At 40.1% G+C, this 19,197-nt stretch overlaps 2 protein-coding genes across 2 annotated transcripts; one reads left to right on the top strand and one right to left on the bottom strand.

Moving 5' to 3' along the window:
• Window positions 1-5,083: 5,083 nt before the first annotated feature.
• Window positions 5,084-11,438, top strand: LOC141791530 (hepatic and glial cell adhesion molecule-like). Its single transcript, XM_074672083.1, has 7 exons — window positions 5,084-5,272; window positions 7,631-7,972; window positions 8,049-8,330; window positions 10,202-10,295; window positions 10,406-10,479; window positions 10,551-10,624; window positions 10,708-11,438. The coding sequence occupies exons 1-7, from the start codon at window positions 5,188-5,190 to the stop codon at window positions 10,855-10,857; spliced, it is 1,101 nt and encodes a 366-aa protein (XP_074528184.1). The 5' UTR covers window positions 5,084-5,187; the 3' UTR covers window positions 10,858-11,438.
• A 395-nt stretch (window positions 11,439-11,833) lies between these two features.
• Window positions 11,834-18,065, bottom strand: or6at1 (odorant receptor, family 6, subfamily AT, member 1). Its single transcript, XM_074672351.1, has 5 exons — window positions 18,016-18,065; window positions 17,788-17,881; window positions 14,008-14,166; window positions 13,266-13,925; window positions 11,834-11,983 (listed from the first exon to the last, which is right to left on the bottom strand). Exons 1-5 carry the CDS (start codon window positions 18,063-18,065, stop codon window positions 11,834-11,836), a joined length of 1,113 nt encoding a protein of 370 aa, XP_074528452.1.
• Between the last annotated feature and the right edge of the window lie 1,132 nt (window positions 18,066-19,197).

Here is a 19,197-nt window from a genome sequence, read left to right as displayed (position 1 = left end):
ACAGATTTTGGTAGCAGACTAAATCATTGAATATTCTCATTCACAAGTTTAAACCACAAAATCCTGTTTCTTTTGTCGAGAAGATTTTTGTTTTTTGTGGACACTACTTCCAAGTACATTCATCAGCCGTTATGTGGTAAATAGTGCTGTCAGGAGATTAGAAAATAATCTTATAAATTACAGGATTTGTAATTAATTGATCTAATTAATCACATTTTAATCTTATATCTGCTTAAGGTCCCCACATAAAGAATTTGAATTCTAGGGCAATACAACATTATAGTGCATGACTAATTGAATGGATACATAAAAAAGAGAAGATTTGTAAATCCTTTTTTTTTTCAACTGGACAATATTAATTAAAATGTTCGTGTTCCCTGACATTGACATTCGATTACTGTTTACTGCGTCTATAGAAGTAAATTATTCTTTTCATTTTTTTTAGAGTTAATCTTGCGTTGATTTTTGTAACGCGCTAATGTGGGGTGTAATTAATTAATCTGATTAACACGTTAAAGTCACAGCCCTAGTATAAATTAATGAGACCTATCAAGGATATTACAAAGTGGGAACCCCTCATAACTTTTCTCTGTCCGTTGGGATAACTAAACTCTTTAACTTCTGTTGTGTTGTAGCGTTTGCGCTCATGTTGTGGCTTTTGCAAACCCTCTGCCTCCCACAGGCCACCGTAGATAAAGACTAATGTGATGTAATGGGTAAAAACACTTACTGGAAGATGATCTGACTTTCGGTAGCCAGCGTACACACTTCCAAAGCCTCCTTCTCCAAGCCGATCCTCCTCTTCATATTTTGCCTCAAATAAAGCTGAAACACACAGAAACCTCATTTCAGCACAGATTGAGACAAACCACACGAGAACATTCAGATTAACTATTCTTAATATTTGTTAGAAACTTTAAGTTTCTTAACTTACCTCTCCGCTCATCCAGAGACAGATTCTCTGGTTTGGGATCTTGCTGTAGATCTTCATCCTCCCTAACCGTCTTCCTCTTTTTCTTCGAGCCTTCATCACCAGCCTCAGCCTTTCGTTTCTTGTCTCTCTGTCTCACTTCCTCTGAAGATGAGCGCTCGACGTCACTGCTGCTTGCTATGAACAGAATAAAAAAACAGGATGTTTAGTTTTTTGAAGCTTTATGACTCGTAGCAGATCACAGCTTCTGTCTAATCACATGTGAAATTCATTTTAATAAACTAACAGGGCTAAATCAGCAAACAGATATCACTTTGACCACAGGGGGCACTATAACCCCCTCAAGCAGAAAGTTCCTCACAGGAGCTTTAAGCTAATAAAAATATAAACGCTGTGTACTTACCTGTGCACCCTGATGTGGAGGCAGAGTCCAGATCCTCCTGGCTGATGTCAAACCTCCTCTTCTTGGACTTCTCATTGGGTGAAACACTCTCTCCACAATCTTTGATTTTCCTCTTCAGCACCTTCACCCTCAAATCCTCCTCCCTGGGCTTTGGTGATTCAGAGTCACAAAGTCTACCTCTCTTGGGGGTTTGGGCTGGAGGACTGGTCTTCCTTTTGCGAGCCCTTTGTGGGCTGGTCTCACTGCTGCTGCTGCTGCTGCTGCTGCTGCTGCTGGTCATGGCCAGAGTTTGGTCAGCGTTTGTCCTTTTGGTGTCTTTGTTGTCCATCGTTAAAACTGTGAACTTCACCGTCTCTGATACAAGTTGATCCAACTCAAGCGTAACAGGTTCTGACTGACTGATCACAGACACCTACAACCCAGGACTCAGCAGGTTCCGAAGGGTTCTAAAGGCCTTATGACATCACAGTGGTACGGAATGTGACATCACAGTGCTACGGAATGTGTGTGTGTGTGTGTGTGTGTGTGTGTGTGTGTGTGTGTGTGTGTGTGTGTGTGTGTGTGTGTGTGTGTGTGTAATTCAAATCAAATCAATTTCAAAAATTCAAATTCAGAAACTTTATCAGCATGAAGAGTTGTTTTTATCATGTTTGTAAAGCCAATGTTCAAATAATAGGATTAAAAAAAAACACATCATCAATCAAACACATGTGAAGCGCAAAAACAGTAATACCATCAATTAAAAATAAATCATAATCAAATAAAAAATAAACTAAATAATCTATATTTATATGGTTGTAGATGGTTTTTGGGCCTAGTAACATCTTATTCACTGTCTCTGGCAGCAGCCTGGGCATTAATCTGTGAATCTGGGGAAAAACCGTTCTCTAATATTTGTCTTATTAGGACAGGTTGCTAATTGCCATTTAATGAGTTTCTGTCTCTTTAAGAGCTCTTTAATCATTGTTCAGTAACTTGCAGAATTAAACTTTCTCTTAAATAAGTTATAACATTCTCATTTTTTTTTTTTCTTAAATCAACTGAACACTGATTCAACTGACACACGAACTTAAAAAGCGGCGGGCAGCCGTCCGAGGAGATAGTCATTCAAGCCTCCACGGTTCCTTGTGCGAGCCTCCACAGCCATGGCACTCCGTGAGTCGGTGGCTGCTTGCTCGGCTTCTTCGAGGGGCTACCATGATTTCCCTCGCCATAACTGAACTCACTTCGCAGGCCGCTCTTCGGCCTGCACGGACACCGATTTCATAGACGCCTCGAATATGGGCATCTCGATTCCCTCCGCCTGCTGTCATGAGGTCAGCAGGACGCGGATTGAACTCGGAGGCAAAGCCGCGCATAAACACAACCAAGTGAGGGAACTTTCCCGCTTGGAACAGGGTCGCCTCCGGAAGTTCGAGAAAGCGAACATATGGCCCATATTCGCCCAGTGCTGCATGTGTGTAGCATGCCTCCTTGTAGCGATGCAGATCGACCACAAGGATGTTAAATGTCAATTCAGGTACGATACAAGAAGACCTCGTATCAAGACAAATACTGCAATGCCGGCATCTTGCAGGTAAGTTAAGAGATACTCCACAACCCTCATCCAGGGTTTGGAAATCCTCATCTTGACACTCAGGCAAAGGCCGACTGTGACCCAACGCAGTGCCATGGAGCTCTTCATGAGCTCTGCAAGAGCTGTCAATACCGCTCCACTGAGGATGTACCTTCGATCAAGACGGGTGGACGCCCCTTCCAGCATGAAGCAGATCCTTATGACAGCTTTTGCAACTGCCGAGCAGGGACATGACACAGCCTTACACGCAACCGCACAAACGAAGGCACAGAGAGTTGCGAGTATCGCCTCGGGCTGCAACTCCCTCCAGTTGATGCCTCACAAGAGGAACTAGTTCTGCTTCTGTGTGCATGCGATCAGCTGTCTCCTGCAAGAAGAGGCGAGGGCCCTCAAACCCGATAGTGACCAACGCGATGACTCATGATGCCGCCAGTTCAGATCGAGGTCCCTCAAGAGGTAGCAAAAGGATTGCTTTGATTGCGATGACCAGTCCACGACAAAATTCTGGGTCATCTGAAGAATAGTGTCCATTGACGAGTCAGGACCACAATGTCCTGAAAATCCCCTTCAATTGCCTGGCGCTGATTTGCGGCGGAAACCAGAGCCAGTTCTCCAAGGGGTCGGGCTGCTGGAGCCTTTCCAGTCAGATGGGAGTAACGAGATGTGTGTTGGGTTGCCGGTATAGTGGTTGGCCTCAGGAGATGGATTATGCTCACCTTTGTTAGGTGTAGCTATGATATCAAGCCTATATACAAAGTGACAAGCCTCAATCCAAGCACCATAAAATACACTGAGTGCTGAGTGCTTGATGGAGTTTCCAGCTTCTGCTGACAGTAGTATGTCTCTGTATTTCTGTGGTATAATTTCTGTCATTGGAACAAGTCTATGAGGTTATTTTTGTGCCTACAGAAACTGAACTTGAATGAAAATATGGAATTTTTAAAGCATGATGTGCAATAGAGTTTAATGTTTTGAAAATGAATTTATTTTTTAAATTGAATTAATTCAATTATAATTCACAAAAAGCAGATTCAGTTTTACGAACTTATTTTAATTCAGAGCGACACGACCAACTTTACGTCGTCTTGTGCCTGTGCCTGGGAGACTAATCGAGCAATTCTGTGTTTTTGGATTGAAAGTATAAAAAGAGTTAAATTTTCATCGGTAAAATACAGTTACAAATTCAATCAAAAAATTCAATTAAAAAAATTAATTAATTAAAGAAATAAAATTAAATAAAAAATTAGATTTAAAAATAATTCAATTCAGAATAATTCAATTAAAAAAACAAATTAATTAAAGAAATAAAATTGAATAAAAAATATAAATTAGATTTAAAAATAATTCAATTCAGAATAATTTAATTAAAAAATAAATCCAATTATAAATAAAAAAAATAATTAAAAAATCAATTAAAACAATAAATGAATTTTCAAAACATTTAATTCCATTTCACATCATGCTTTTCAAATTCAATATTTTATTTCTAATTCAGTTTCTGCTGGCACAAACACAACCTCACACAAGTCCTCCCTCTAATCCAATCAGTGATGACTCATGTTGACCACCAGCACCTACCTCTTCAGGTAGCTTATGCTGTTGGGTTTATTAATTTTTGTTGTGCTTTGCACTTCAAGGCCACCGTATCGAGTAGAGCTGGACCATCTTAGTTTTCAGCCATAGCAGAGTGATCAGTATTCTTCTCTTTTTAAATCATACAGCAACAAATGTATTTACTTTACTTTAATTTAACCATGTTAGTCCAGTTAAGAAAAGATCTATTTTTCAAGGGAGACCTGCACAAGAATGGCAGCTTCACATGGAAACAGCAAACAGAAAGCAAGTCAGGAAGTCATCGCTTAAAACAGTGGCATTCAGGAAGTCTGTGTTTCAGTGTCTTTAAAGAGTGAAAACTGATGAAACTTGAAGGGAGTTAAAGCTTTCTTCTTTTCCATCAGGAAATAAGTCTTTTCTTTCTTCTCCTTCTTTCTTTTTTTTAATCTCAGACGTTTTAGAGACACTTTTTAATTTATTGTTCAGACGATCTCTTCATCTCATTTTTTTCTTTTTCTTTTTTTGTGCGATAACACCATGAAGCTAAATAAAGGTACAAAAGGGTCATCCACACACTCTCACACTGTCGTCCTGTTATATCTGCGCTGGAGAACAACATGTACTCAGTCCCAGCAGAGTCTGAATGACTGACTGTGTTCTCCGTCCTGCCCAGTTGCAAATCATGCAGCTTGTCTGAGAGGAAAACAAAGCTTGGGACCCAAAATGAAGGCAGACGTCGAGGCTCCTTTCAAACCTGGAGTATTTTCACATATTTTTTTGCTTATTTGTGTCGCCTCCTTCGATTCAGGTGCGTAACATCCTTTACTTCGAGCCTGCTTTGAAATGTCCTGATCTAAATTGACTTAATTGTTTATTTTCCTGACATTGGTCTGATGTTGCTCAGGCTTGTTTACATGAAGTGTCTGAATGATTTACTTCATGCATAGCTTACTTTTTGCAACTTTCTCAACAAAGTAAATCTAATTTGGTTTGACTGGTACAATAAAAGTGATATTTTAAGATACATATTATTTTAGTTTTTATGTAACTTTGCAGATTTTCACAAAATTGTGCTTAAAAAGGTTATTTTTATTTTAATGTAAATATTTTAAGTACAGACACAGATGCAGTTGTTTTGCATTGATAATTTAAACAGAGGGGTGGAAGAAATGTAACCTGGTTATTTATAAAAATGCACACTTATTACAAATTAAAAAAAGGATGACTTTAGAGTTTAGACACAATATTATAAGAGGAGATCTTTGGATTTAGCGTTATGCATGTATTTCAGTGATATCCTCTGACAGCAGAGGGTTAAAGTGTCAAAGCTCTGACCCAACGTTACATCACAAAGCTGGTATTTGTTGCTGGGTGTTGGATTGCTTTGGCAGCGTGGGCGCTTTTACAGTCCTGTGGACACTCTCTGTAACTTATACAGTATTGTCCCCCCGGCCGATACCAGACGAGTGTTTTCAGATATTTGGTTATTTCAGCTGCGTCTCATCTCTGTCCTGCTGTTGTTAGCGGTTAGCAGTTAGCAGCAGAGCCACTGAGCTGCTCTGTTTCTGCAGAGCTAGCATGGCATCTGGATTGCCCCCAGTGCTCTTTTCATGAACTGCCAAGAAGGAAATTTAAGCAACAATCGCAGCTTTTGTTGGCTCATGCTGGCCCATCCCGAGGACTGACAGCTGTTGCCATGGCGCTGTGGATGTGCCATGCAAGCAGTGACGGGGCGTGGTGCCCGCACAGGCCGCCACATACAGTAGAGAAAATAAGTATTGAATACATCGACTTTTTTCTCATTACATTTATTTCAAAAGCTGCAATTCAAACAAAATTTCTCCCAGACATTGGTATTAACTCAAATAATCCACACATGAAAAGAAATCACAACGTTCAGGTCCATAAATAATGATTATGGTGAATTAAGTACGATAACACAGGAAAAAAGTATTGAACACACCATGGAAAGGCTGTATACTTTGGACAGGAAATGCACCATACCACCTGAAATCTGTCAGTAGTTATTACTTGAACTTCCAATTAGTGCAAACCAACATCAGCTGGGCTAGAGCAAATTGATGGTCCTATAAAAAAGGTGTTTTTTTCACCAAGCAGTTAAATAGCACACACCTCATGATGGGTAAAGGCAAAGAGCTCTCTGAAGACATTCACAACCTGATTGTTGCTCAGCATCAGAATGGAACTGGTTACAGACTTATATCAAAGCACCTGAATATTCCAGTCAGCACGTTGGGGCCATTATTCACAAGTGGAAGAAGCACCACCTTACCATCAACAGGCCACGCACAGGAGCTCCTTGAAGATTTCTGACCAGGGAGTCAGAGAGATAGTCAGAAGAGGACTCAACCAGCCAAGGACCACCCTGAAAGTGCTCCAGGAAGACTTGGAGGCAGCAGGTACGATTGTTACAGAGAAAACAACAGGCAATGCACTCCACCCCCATGGCCTCTATGGACGCTCAGCCCGCAAGACTCCATTCCTCAAGAAAAGGCATGTTGAAGCTGGTTTAAAGTTTGCTAAACAGCATCTTGACAAGCCTGTAGAATACTGGGAGAATGTTGTCTGGTCAGATGAGACCAAAATTGAGCTTTTGGGCTGTCATACTACAGACCATGTTTGGAGGAGAAATGGCTCTGCACATCAGCCAAAAAACACTACACCAACAGTGAAGTTTGGAGGTGGAAGCATCATGGCATGGGGTTGTTTCTCATCTCATGGTGTTGGCAAACTTCATATAACTGACGGAGCAATGAATGGAGCCATGTATGGGGAAATTCTTGATCTGAATCTGCTGCCATCCACCAGGATGATGAAGATGAGACGTGGCTGGACCTTCCAGCAGGACAACCATCCAAAGCACACGGCAAAGTTGACTCTCAAATGGTTTCAGAAAAAGAAAATCAATCATTATTTATGGACCTGAACGTTGTGATTTCTTTTCATGTGTGGATTATTGGAGTTAATACCAATGTCTGGGAGAAATTTAGTTTGAATTGCAGCTTTGGAAATAAATGTGATGAGAAAAAAAGTTGACGCGTTCAATACTTATTTTCCCCACTTTAGCTACTGTATCTCTTCCTGCGTGATAAAAAATACCTGAAATCATCCACTCCCCCACCGTTTGTTGAATCTGTCCCTGCAGGTGGCGTGCTGGCTGTGAACATGACCATCCCCAACACGCTCATGGTGGGCTCAGTGGGGGGCGAGGCCCTGCTGTCAGTCCGGTACAGCAGTTTCAGCCTGGACCTGCCGGTCATTAAGTGGCAGCTCAGGAGGGAGAAGTCCATCACTGTGGTCCAGTCCATTGGAACGGACATCATCGGGACCCTGAGGCCCGAGTACCGGGACCGGATCCTGGTATTTGAAAATGGGACTCTGCTTCTCCACAACCTGAGACTCTCTGATGACGGGACGTATGACGTGGAGATCTCCATCACTGATGACACCTTCACAGGAGAGGGCAGCATCACTCTCACCGTGGACGGTAGGAGAAGCAGTGTTTTTATTTTGTCTTAAAGCTTTGGTTAACTCTAACGTCTGGGTGAAACTCCTGTTCCCAGAATCCATTTCCAGGCCCTTCATCCACATGGAGTCTTCATCAGTGCTCGAGCTCAGTGAAAACGTCGTCCTCAACTGTTCCCACGACAACGGGACCAGGACTACGTACCGGTGGTTTAAAGGAGGAAAGCCCGTGTCCAACATGACGAGGTTCCTGTTGTCACCTGACCAGAAGCTTCTGACCATCACCAGGGTGCTGATGGCGGACGACGACATCTACAGCTGCACGGTGGGAAACCCTGTGGGGAACGTGAGCAGTCTGCCTCTGAGGCTGAGCGTCTACAGTAAGACCTGTTTGTTATTCAGTTAGAGTTACAGAAGAGACGTTAACACTTAGTGACAGAAACATCCGTACAGAGCCACAGCTGAGCGCTGTAGATCCTCTACATGGGAGATTAGGGAAAACAAATGACCATAAATCAAAAATTTCTTAAATTTTTTTGGTTCGTATTTTCTCAACAGAATCCAACGTGTTTGGAAATGAAAAGGAAATCAATTTAATCATGGAAAAATCAAAACGACAGTGGCTCAATTCAGATGACATACTTTCCTCGTCCCCTGAGGGCTGGTGGCTTTCTGAGCTGAATTTAAGGCCTGATTTGCCATGCCCAGTGTGTCCCAACCATAGACTGTAAAAAAATGGATATCATGTTGAAGTGAGGTCGCCACGAAAACTGCTCCCCCTGGTGGCTGGCTGCACTAAAGGTCAAAAAATCCATCTCCCCAGTCATTCCAGATGGGCTGTGGTCAAACTTAAAAAAATTAATACACCTGGTAGAAATGTTTCTCACGTCTGATTGTTGTGGTGATTTGAAGATATCATTTGGCTGTCTTGTTTTAAAGCCCTCCTTTTTCTGCAAAGTTTCATTTTCACTAGTTATTAGAGGCTAAAAACGAGGCTTTACGTCACGTTGAACGATTATTGAAAGCTGCTGTTCTTGTGTATTTTTTTCTGGGATTGTAAAGTATGTCTGGAGGTAGAGTCAAGAAGTGATTAGACTCTAGAAAGAAAAAATATATATTATTTTTGTCACCCAGCTCCACTCAGATTCTCCCAGAATCCCTCACAGTCTCTACTGCTGAGACTCTGGCTGCACAACTGCTACCAATGGTGGCGCCTGTGACGAGGAAATTTAGGCTTTAAAAATAAAAACGTACAATGATAAATGGGGGAGCCATGCTGTCCATTCTATAAACAGTCTATGGTCCCACCTTCAGGGGCAGAGGACCCAGCTTTCCTAGTCTGCATACGCTGAACTGAACTGAAACGGTCTGTTTGTCACTGTCAGTGTTGAACAGCGGCGCCCTCACCTGTCAGGCTAACATTACTGACATCACATTAACCATAACTACTGTAATATTTGTAATCTGTTTATTGATGCCTCTTTACTTACTGAATCTGCAAAGGAAAGCTTTGGAAACACACGTAAACCAAGTATAAAACCACAATGTACATTCACATGTAATAAATCGGAGTTAGGGAAAAAATACAAGTTTTCAACATTTGAGTAAACACTAGGGGATTTTACTCAAATTAAAACAATATATATTAAGTTCAAGCTGTGATCATTTTTTCTTTCACAGTACTGACTTGGTAAATGTATTGTTTGAATTCCTTGCAATAAATGAAATAATAAATAATTAAATAATAGAAACACTAAAAGGTTTTTTTTTTTGTTTATAGAAATAGAATTTTGCCATAATAAGAATACCTCAAAAGAAGTGTTTTTCCTACATATATTTTTTACAAAGAACCCAAAACACATATTTTTTCACAGTAAAACAAAAAAGCTAAAAAAAAATAATAATAAAAACATTTAAAATTTTGAAAAAAGGTAAAAAAAAAAAAAAAAAAACTTTTGCAAATAGATTTGCAAATTAAAAAAATTCAAATTTTTTTCAATTTAAAAAATTTCAATTTTTTTTTAAGAACACTTGAATTTGATATAATCTTGATAATATTGCTCAAATTATTTTTTATTGTTGTTTGCTTATGTATTTCCATACTTGTTTTAGTAGATACAGCTTAGTTTCCTGAAGTCTGTGGTGTTTATACAACTTTATCACTCCTCAGAGTCTTTCTGTCCTGGATTTGTAAATGAGTAATAATAACTATATGTTTGGATTTCACTCCTAATTTTACATTTCCTCTCAGGAAGAAGTTCCCTCTACATCATCCTCTCCACAGGGGGCATCTTCCTCCTCATCACGCTGGTCACAGTCTGTGCCTGCTGGACCCCTTCCAAAAAGTACGACATCAGGATGTGGTTTCAGGCTCAAACCCACAACTTTGATCTGGAAAGGTAGTTCATTTAAAATAATTTTAGTAATATGAACTGTGACTGTTTGCTTTTTTCAGGTCAAAACCTCCAGTTCGAAAACCTCTCTCCAGATCCTACGACCGCTGCCGTCACTCCCCCGTCAATCACACAGGTACGGGGTTTTCATCCTGGACTGTTTTTATATTAAAGCTGCAGTTTGGTGAAAATGTCTTTTCTCAGTAGACGACCTGCTTCCAAAGATGCCCGAGCACAACGGGATAAACGCTGTGACGTCTCTCTACATCCTGCAGCAGAAGGTGTGTGGTCGTCGGTGATTAAACTCTGAGATCAGATCTGAACTTTGATTTTTGCGCAGGTTTTTATCTGTCCTGTTTTGCAGGATCCCTCCATGGATGACTCCTCCAGCAACAGCTTTGAATCTCCTCCTGAACTCGACAACCCGCCCTGCTACACCAGCCCCCCCACATACAACGGCTGTCTCACCCCGCCCACCAGATCCCCTGTCCCCTCCTCCTACAGGTTCACATGAAAACCACCGGATCCAGGTCTTCACACCGCTGCAGCTGGAGACCAGGTCCGTTCACCGTGTACTTCTCTGACTCTCAGATCGAAACCCGTCTGCCTGGTGCTGGGAGGTCTCAGACCGTGCTCAGACCACTTCCCCGGGTCTTGACATCACGCCATCAGCGCTTGTTGTTGTTATCAACGTACACACAAATGAAAGTGTCTCTAAAGGTTTGCTCAGAGGAGGGAAAGAAAAAGGAGGCAGACTCAGGCCTGAACCACACGTATATGGATATTTTTTTGATCGGATATCTTTGTGTTCATTTACAAAAAAAATCTCCGTCCACACCACAGAAATATCTCTGTCCATACGAAGAGGCCAAACGTAAACGATCACATCTGAAGCCTGCAACGCCATGCCTGGCCAATAAGTGGCAGGTTAGCAAAATGTGAAAACCATAGAAGAAGAACGTTATGAGCATGCACAGTCAAACACAGTGACTTGTTGCTAGGCGCTTGACGTCATCGCGTCAACACCAGCTCCGTTAAACACCGCTACACGGATCCACTCAACCGGATATTTTTTTTATTTCTTCACTTCTTTATCCGTTTTTAAAAATCTCCCTCTCTATGTGGGCGAAATCGCCGTGTTCGTGTGGTTGAGAGGCCCAATCGGACAGAAAAATGCGCGTTTAGGAATATATCCGTATCAGTGTGGTTCAGGCCTCAGACTGTTGTTGGTCAAACTCATCAAGAGGACTGAGTTTGTTGTGTGTGTGATCTCTGTATCAAGTCTAAAATATCTGCCGTATTGTGATATTTTCTACTCTGTCAAATGAAATTTAAGAAAGACACTTTAATATTTTGTGAACTGTAAATAACTTTTATTTTGCCCTGAAGTTTTAAATGTGTATCCTGTGATAAAGTGACTGTATTTTCATTTTGTACTCCTGTAATAAACACAAACGGTCTCTTCGTTCCTCGGTTCAGGACGTGGAGTTTCAGTCTTTTGTGGGTAACACGGCACCAGGTCTGATCCTGGTCAGAGTCTTCCTGATGGACTCTCTCAGCTCCTTGTTCCTCAGGCTGTAGATGATGGGGTTCAGGAAAGGAGTCAGCGCCGCGTACAGCACAGACACAACGATACGGACCTGGACGGATTAGAAAACGACAGTTTGTTGAACCGAATTTACTGAGATCAACTATGGCTGGTTAGAAATAAAAAGTTTGAGCAGAAGTTGGAGGATCTGCAAGTCACAACTTTGAGATCCTTTCTTTGAGGGTGAATTCAGTGTTTTAGTGACATGTTAGCTCCTCTGGCTCAATGTGAAATCTTTAAACAAACAAACAAACAGGGAGGCCGAGAGGAGCAAACACGGTGATACAACAGCAACAAAAGGGAAAGGGAAAATGATTCCTGTTAAAAAGTGGATGCAAAGAGATGAAAGGCAAAGTTATAGGATTGTAAGGTCAAAATTATGAGGAAAAAAGGTCAAAATTATGAGATCAACAAAGCCAACACTGAGAAATAAGGTCACAATTATAAGGTAAAAGTCAAAATTGTGGCATAAAACTTCACAATTATAAGATAAAAATCAAAATCATGAGATAAAATTTGATATTATGAGATAAAAAGTCAAAACTATGAGATAAAAAATGTTAAAATTAGGAGATAAAAAATGTTAAAATTAGGAGATAAAAAATAAAAACAATGAGATAAAAATGTTGAAATTTGGAGATAAAAAAAATCAAAATTATGAGCATAAAAGTTGAAATTATAAGATTAAAAAAAATTCAGAGTTAACAGGAATTATCATGCTCAATTTTCTGCTACAGGCTTCTTTACATGTGTGTCAGTGTCTGTGTCTGCCACAACCCCCTCCTCTGCCTGGATGTTGATGTTGTGGTTGTACCGGGACATCTCTGGGAGGAATGTAAACGTGGTTACATCAGCCAATCATTGAGTGCCCGGTGTAAAGTGACTTTGCGTGTTGATTAGTGAGTGGGAGAAGCTAATCAGAGCAGCTACGTAGCGGACATACCTAGGAGGAAGTAAAAATAACTAAGGGAAACAAAACTCTTTAAAGAAGAAGCTATTTCCTAAATAAGGGTAAAGCTTGGCTCGACTTTCACTTGCTTTCAGGAACTTGGAGAAGAGCGACGTGAGTTAGCTTTATGCTAACCAGGTATGTGTCAAATACCTGTGATTAGCTTGTGCTAACATGCTAAGTCAGGTGCACGGTTCTAGAGTCTCTCCCACGTAGAAACGTGATGGTAAAAGTGGTTGCTGGGTTAGCGAGTGTGTTCACGTCGCCACAGTCGGAGGCAGTGGGTGTGTGCTGACGCTGACACTGACACTGATTTCATCGTCTTTGTTTGATTGAATCACTTTTTCTGAACGACCTGTTTGGATAGTTTAAATCGTTGTCTTACCTCTGGAGAAAAGTTTCCAACTCGGTAGGAGATGTAAACAAACGCTGCCGAGCTGTAGGAGATGGAAACCACCGTCAGGTGGGCGGCACACGTCGTTACGGCCTTCAGCCCCTGACCGACGCCCATCCTGGATACTGAAACACCAATCAGGACGTAGGAGGTGAGTATGAGGACTCCTGTGGTCAGCAGAGCCACTAAGGCAAAGGAAATGGACACAATGTTGTCCACTGAGGCGTCGGCGCACACCAGGCGTCTCACAGAGGACAGGTCGCACCAGCCGTGTCTCACCACGTTCACGCAGTAGGTCTGATCCCACGCCATGGAGCAGGGCGGCATCGTGCAGAAGGTGCCAAAGCCCCAGGCTCCTGCCACCAGGAGCACCCGGGTGGGCCGGGTCATGATGGCCGTGTAGCGCAGCGGGTTGCAGATGGCCACATAGCGGTCGTACGCCATGACGGTCAGGATGGCGCGGCCGGTGACGGCTAACTGGATGAAGAAGTACATCTGGAGGAAGCAGCCAGAGATGGAGATGGTTTTCATCGGGACCAGGAAACCAGCCAGCATGTTTGGGATGGTGGTGGTGGTGAAGACGATGTCCACGAAGGACAGGTTGGAGAGGAAGAAGTACATGGGGGAGCTGAGTTTGGGTTCGGTCAACACCTGCAGAAATGAAACGTTAGCGTCAGGTAACTCCACCTTCGTTAGGCGGAGGCAGCACCGACAGGACAGATTTGATCCGTACCACAAAGATGATCATGCTGTTTCCAGCCAGGATGATGACGTAACCCAGCAGCAGGACCACAAACAGGATCATCTTCTCCCCCCCGAGGTTGGCCAGGCCCTGGATGACGAAGAAGGGCGGAGCATCAGGCTCCCAGGTGGTGTTCACTGAGCTGGATCTCTGATTGGTCGACAGGGACAGGTGAGCTCCTGGAAGAGTGAGGTGAGTCCGTGTTTGACTGACTCAATATTCAGAATCTAGTAAAACGTGACTTCAGAGTAAACAAACATGACAGATGAGCGTGAAAAAGCAATGGTGGTTGTTTTCAGCCTCTAAAATTAAAAAAAAAACACACAAAAAGAGAAAAACGATTAGAGAAAAAGTTGTGGGTTGTTGCGAGTTGGAGGTGAGCAAGTCATCACAGGTGTTACAGATAGATTTCTCACTTCCTCTTTGCTCAGTCAGCTGAGCCAGCTCGCGTCTTGATTGGCTGTGCTCTGGTACACGTGACATCACACGCTGTACCTGCCGACTTTGATCGTTAGGGGGAGATTTATGTCACTAAAAACGACGTTTTCTGAAAACTTCTGCCAAAGTTAAGATTTTGGAAAACTCTGGTTTCATGTAGACGCTGGACAAACCAAGGGGCAACATCTGGTCAGTAAAAATGAAGCCTGTGAGGAAGTGCTAAAAGTCACTTTTCGTCGAGAATCTGCTTGAGGTTGGCCGCAGAAAGACCTGAAGTCACGTACACACCCAGACATAAAAACTGACTTTTACGCCATTAAAAATATTTACAGCCTGGTTTAAAAAACGGCTTTCTATCTCTGTGGTTAAGAAGTTATCAGGATCGTTTGATTGTCCAATCAGAGGCACAGCTCAGGTCACGTGACCGCTGGGCGTCCTGTTGCTGTTCAAAGAAAAACTAACAGCCGGGGTCATAGTGAATGTGGTTGCATCCGTGGGTTGGCGCCATTTCACGGTTTCAGGAACAGACGGGTGACGTCGCAGAGGCTAGGTCCATGTTTTATACAGACTATGGGGAAAACAGAGTTCTGGGTGTGGCGTGCCTTAAACTGGAAGATTTGCCAACTACATATGGACGTAAGTATTTTGAAACGAATGAGGAGAAAATTTTTATTTGAAAATATCCGGCTACATGTGGATAAGGCTAAAATATGTGACAGATCAACCTAAAATGTCCCAAAAAAGTGTTAATTGAAGATGTTAAGAGATAAATACGAGGTCTAAAACGCTATTAGTGAGAAAAAAATCTGCAAATAGTCCAAGAAAAGTTAAGACATTCTTATTTTAATGAACTTGACATACTTAATTTTCTCACTCAAGCGACTGTTTTTTGTTTGTTTTTTATCACACATTTGAAATAACTCAGGTGTCTTTCTTGTCTTCTAATTCGTGATGATTGGGTTGATTCGCTTTTTGACGATTTCTAAGTTTCATTTTCCTTTTATCTCGTCTCTGTTTTTAGTTTCTCTGTTTGGTTTAGTTTTCCTTGGCTGTTTTCCAAACCGCCTACTACAGTAGCAGTTCCTACTATTTAGGCTGAAGCTCAGTCTGTAGTCGTCAGTGTGTGAAAACTCGTAAAACCTGCAGTTTACTAAAAATCCCTGAATGTTTGACTGCGACAGACCAGTCTACCTGGGAAACTGTTTCCCACAATGCACGGCGCTAACGCTGTTAGTCTATGCGGTGGCAGGTTTTGGTGATTTACTGCCATCTACTGGAATTAATCAGCACTATAATTACAACACAACACCAACGTTTGACCATCCGTGAGATAGAAGTGAAATGATGAGAGGAAACATCCGTAAATCTTGCCCATATAAGCCCATATAAATCTAGGGATGGGAACCTTTCACATTTGAAATGATACGGTACCAATGCACGGTACCTGGCAATTGGTACGGGTACTCAACGGTACCAATGCACGGTACTTTTTTGTGTAAATGTGCTTAAGAAATATCAATTTTTACAATAAAATATACAAATGTTTCAGTTTAACATATTCAATCTTCAGTTTGTAACCTTGCAATGCTGTGTTCATGTCCAGCATGGAAAATCTCCTACTCTTCCACTTCCTTACAGTAACAAGGATGGATTTAGGTACCTAAACATGGTACCTTTTGATTTTATGTGAATCGGTATGCAGTACTTTTGACAGAAGTCGGTCAGCACCTATAGAAATAATAACTATATAATAACTAACTTGGTACCCATCCCTATATAAATCCCTTATTTACTTTTTAAACCATATGTGGATTATATAGAAGTTGTTTTTCCATCAGGTGTAAAAAATAAAAATCCCTTTCAGATTTATTTTTATATATATTTTTCAGTAAACGATATAACTTTTGGTGTAAGATTAGAAATCAAGAATGATGATTCTGTTTGATATGATAAACAAAATACCCAAATGCCAAGATCTGCCAATTGCTCGTTTTGTACATTTATGATAAAGGCAAAAAACCCAACATCATCTGTAGCTTCTGAAACCAAAAACCAGAGTAGTTTACTACAAAACAGGCCCAACAGAACAGTCAGACTACAGACTACGAGCAAAAGTAGTAGGTAGTATGTACTGCCTACTACAGACTACATTCACATGTCTGTAGTAGGCAATTTGAAAAACAACCCATGTGTTTCCCTCCTGTTTGATTGCTCCTTGTGTTTCTCATGAGTTTTTTAATATCTTGAATTAAGATTTTTTTTTCTGGATTTATCATGACTGTGGCTCATATTGAGAGAAAAAGATGTTTTTTTACTGTGATTAAGGCAGAAACAGTCGCTGAGATTCCAGTTTGTGCTGCGAGTGAAGACACATTAAAAGCATCTTTGAGTGAAGCAGAAAAACTAAGCTGACAGGAACTTAAACATTAAAGTCTGAATACCTTTTTTAAGTTGAAAGTACTGAAACTGAAATATTAAATTTGACAATAAATAAACTAAACATTTGTAGGCAGAATCAAAACAGCAATACTGAGAAATAATTCACCTCATGCACTGAAGGTGAGTTAAAAAATCTCTGTTACCAGATTGAAAGCATTACAGGTAGATTAATATTCTAAATTTTCCTTTTTTTTTTTTTCTTAATTTTGTTTTATGTTCAGGAAATTAAAGTAACACAAAGTAAGCTGACACAGGACAGAATAAAATCAAAGTTTTGTTCTCTTAAAAACAGGAAATTGCTAATTTCTTTTTTATCATTTCAGAAATTTTAAAATGTTTAACACAAAATAAAATGACAAATCTCTTACGTTAAACCACATTTTAAACATTTTGAATGCAACAAATTGGCATCAGGAGTTGGAAGAAAAAAAAAAAGTGCATCTAAAGTCCAAAAACAGAGTCATGATGTTTGATGTACAAGCCACACGAAGCCAATATTTACCTAAAAATAAACTTCTGTATCATTTTTTATAATATTACCCTGAATATTAAACAGATCATCATCAAAGCAGAATTTTAAAAAATCAATAACATGTGATGAAAATCTGAGAAACACTCACAGACCTCTGGGGTTTTCAGTCGAGGAGTCAAATGGAAAAAGCTCCATCTCTCCTCAGCCGACACAAACAGCAGTTTGTCTGTTAACGCAGAGAAAATATGTTTTTATGTGTTTTTCCACAAAGATTAAAGCTTCACAGATTGTTTAAAGGTCAGAAGAGACAAACAGCAGAGAATAAAACAAGCACCTTTACTAAAACCATCTTTTCTTTACATTTGTCTGTAAAAAAGCAGAAGTATCAGAGCAGGAGCTTTAAGGTGAGAAAATCCTCTTACCTGAACGTCTGACTCAGACTCTGCAGCTCGGTTCAGTTCAGGAGCTTCTTCAGAGGTCTGCGTTTCACCTTTTGAAGCACCGCTGAGTGTTTTTCTGAGATTAGAAATGAGACAAACATCATCACATCCCTCACGATAAAAATGTTAATTGTTCTCGTGATAGAGGAAGAATCCAAAAGGGAGTTTTTTCGTGACCTTTGTGAGCGCTAACAAGCAGAAACAGCAAACCTGAGGAAGATAATTGTCTTAGTTTCTAAGGAAACAGCATCCTGCATCATGTTTGATCTCTAATTAAAGCTTCATTACCAACGATTATAAAGTGAGTCTCATTAAAAAGAGTCGTTACTTTAATTACTCCTGAACAGGATGGAGTCTGACGACGGGATCTCTGGATAGTTTGAGCAGAAGTTGGAGGATCTGTGAGCCACAACTTTGAGATCCTTTCTTTGAGAGTGAGTTCAGTGTTTAAGTGACGTGTTAGCTTCTCCAGCTCAATGTGAAATCTTTAAACAAACAAATAAACAGGGAGGCTGAGAGGAGCAAACACGGTGAAACAACAGCAACAAAAGGTTTGAACCAGAAAGGGAAAATGATTCCTGTTAAAAAGTGGACGCAAAGAGATGAAAGGCAAAGTTATAGGATTGTAAGGTCAAAATTATGAGGAAAAAAGGTCAAAATTATGAGATCAACAAAGCCTACACTGAGAAATAAGGTCACATTTATAAGGTAAAAGTCAAAATTGTGGCATAAAACTTCACAATTATAAGATAAAAATCAAAATCATGACATCAAAAATCAAAATCATGAGATAAAATTTAAAATTATGAGATAAAAAGTCAAAATTATGATATAGAAAATAAAAAATGAGATAAAAAATCAAAATAATGAGATAAAAAATGTTAAATATATGACAAAAAAATCTAAATAATGAGATAAAAATGTTGAAATTATGAGATAAAAAATAAAAAATAATGAGATAAAAAATGTTAAATATATGACAAAAAAATCAAAATAATGAGATAAAAAATGTAGAAATTAGGAGATAAAAAAATCAAAATTATGACATAAAAAATGTGGAAATTAGGAGATAAAAAAATCTTAATTATGCGATAAAAATGTTGAAATTAGGAGATAAAAAATCTAAATTATGAGATGAAAATGTTGAAATTAAGAGAATAAAAAAAATGAGATAAAAAAATATTGAAATATGGAGATTAAAAAAAATTATGAGCATAAAAGTTAAAGTTATAAGATTAAAAAAAAAATATTCAGAGTTAAAAGTACATTTCCTCTCTGCCATGGCCATGGTCGCTTCTTCGATGCAGCGTTTGGTGTTTTTTTGACCAGTTGTTGCTTTCTGTATTGTGTTGTTGGTTTCTGTTTTTCCATTGTTTTCTGTGTTTCCACCAA

Source organism: Halichoeres trimaculatus, unplaced genomic scaffold (genome assembly GCF_033239565.1).
Source record: "Halichoeres trimaculatus isolate MK-OKI-2021-1 unplaced genomic scaffold, fHalTri1.1 fHalTri1_scaffold_6, whole genome shotgun sequence".
Lineage (NCBI taxonomy): Eukaryota > Metazoa > Chordata > Actinopteri > Labriformes > Labridae > Halichoeres > Halichoeres trimaculatus.
This window is presented reverse-complemented; position numbering and strand designations above follow the sequence as displayed.

Excerpts from the sequence above, each read along its gene's own strand:
- LOC141791530 (XM_074672083.1), top strand. The coding sequence starts at position 5,188 with ATGAAGGCAGACGTCGAGGCTCCTTTCAAACCTGGAGTATTTTCACAT. Across the intron at positions 5,273-7,630 it reads TGTCGCCTCCTTCGATTCAG|GTGGCGTGCTGGCTGTGAAC; the intron begins GTGCGTAACATC and ends CTGTCCCTGCAG. Across the intron at positions 10,296-10,405 it reads TGCTGGACCCCTTCCAAAAA|GTCAAAACCTCCAGTTCGAA; the intron begins GTACGACATCAG and ends TGCTTTTTTCAG.
- or6at1 (XM_074672351.1), bottom strand. The coding sequence starts at position 18,065 with ATGATGCAGGATGCTGTTTCCTTAGAAACTAAGACAATTATCTTCCTC. Across the intron at positions 17,882-18,015 it reads AAGACAATTATCTTCCTCAG|AAAAACACTCAGCGGTGCTT; the intron begins GTTTGCTGTTTC and ends TTCTAATCTCAG. Across the intron at positions 11,984-13,265 it reads TTGGAAACTTTTCTCCAGAG|GTCCGTATCGTTGTGTCTGT; the intron begins GTAAGACAACGA and ends TAATCCGTCCAG.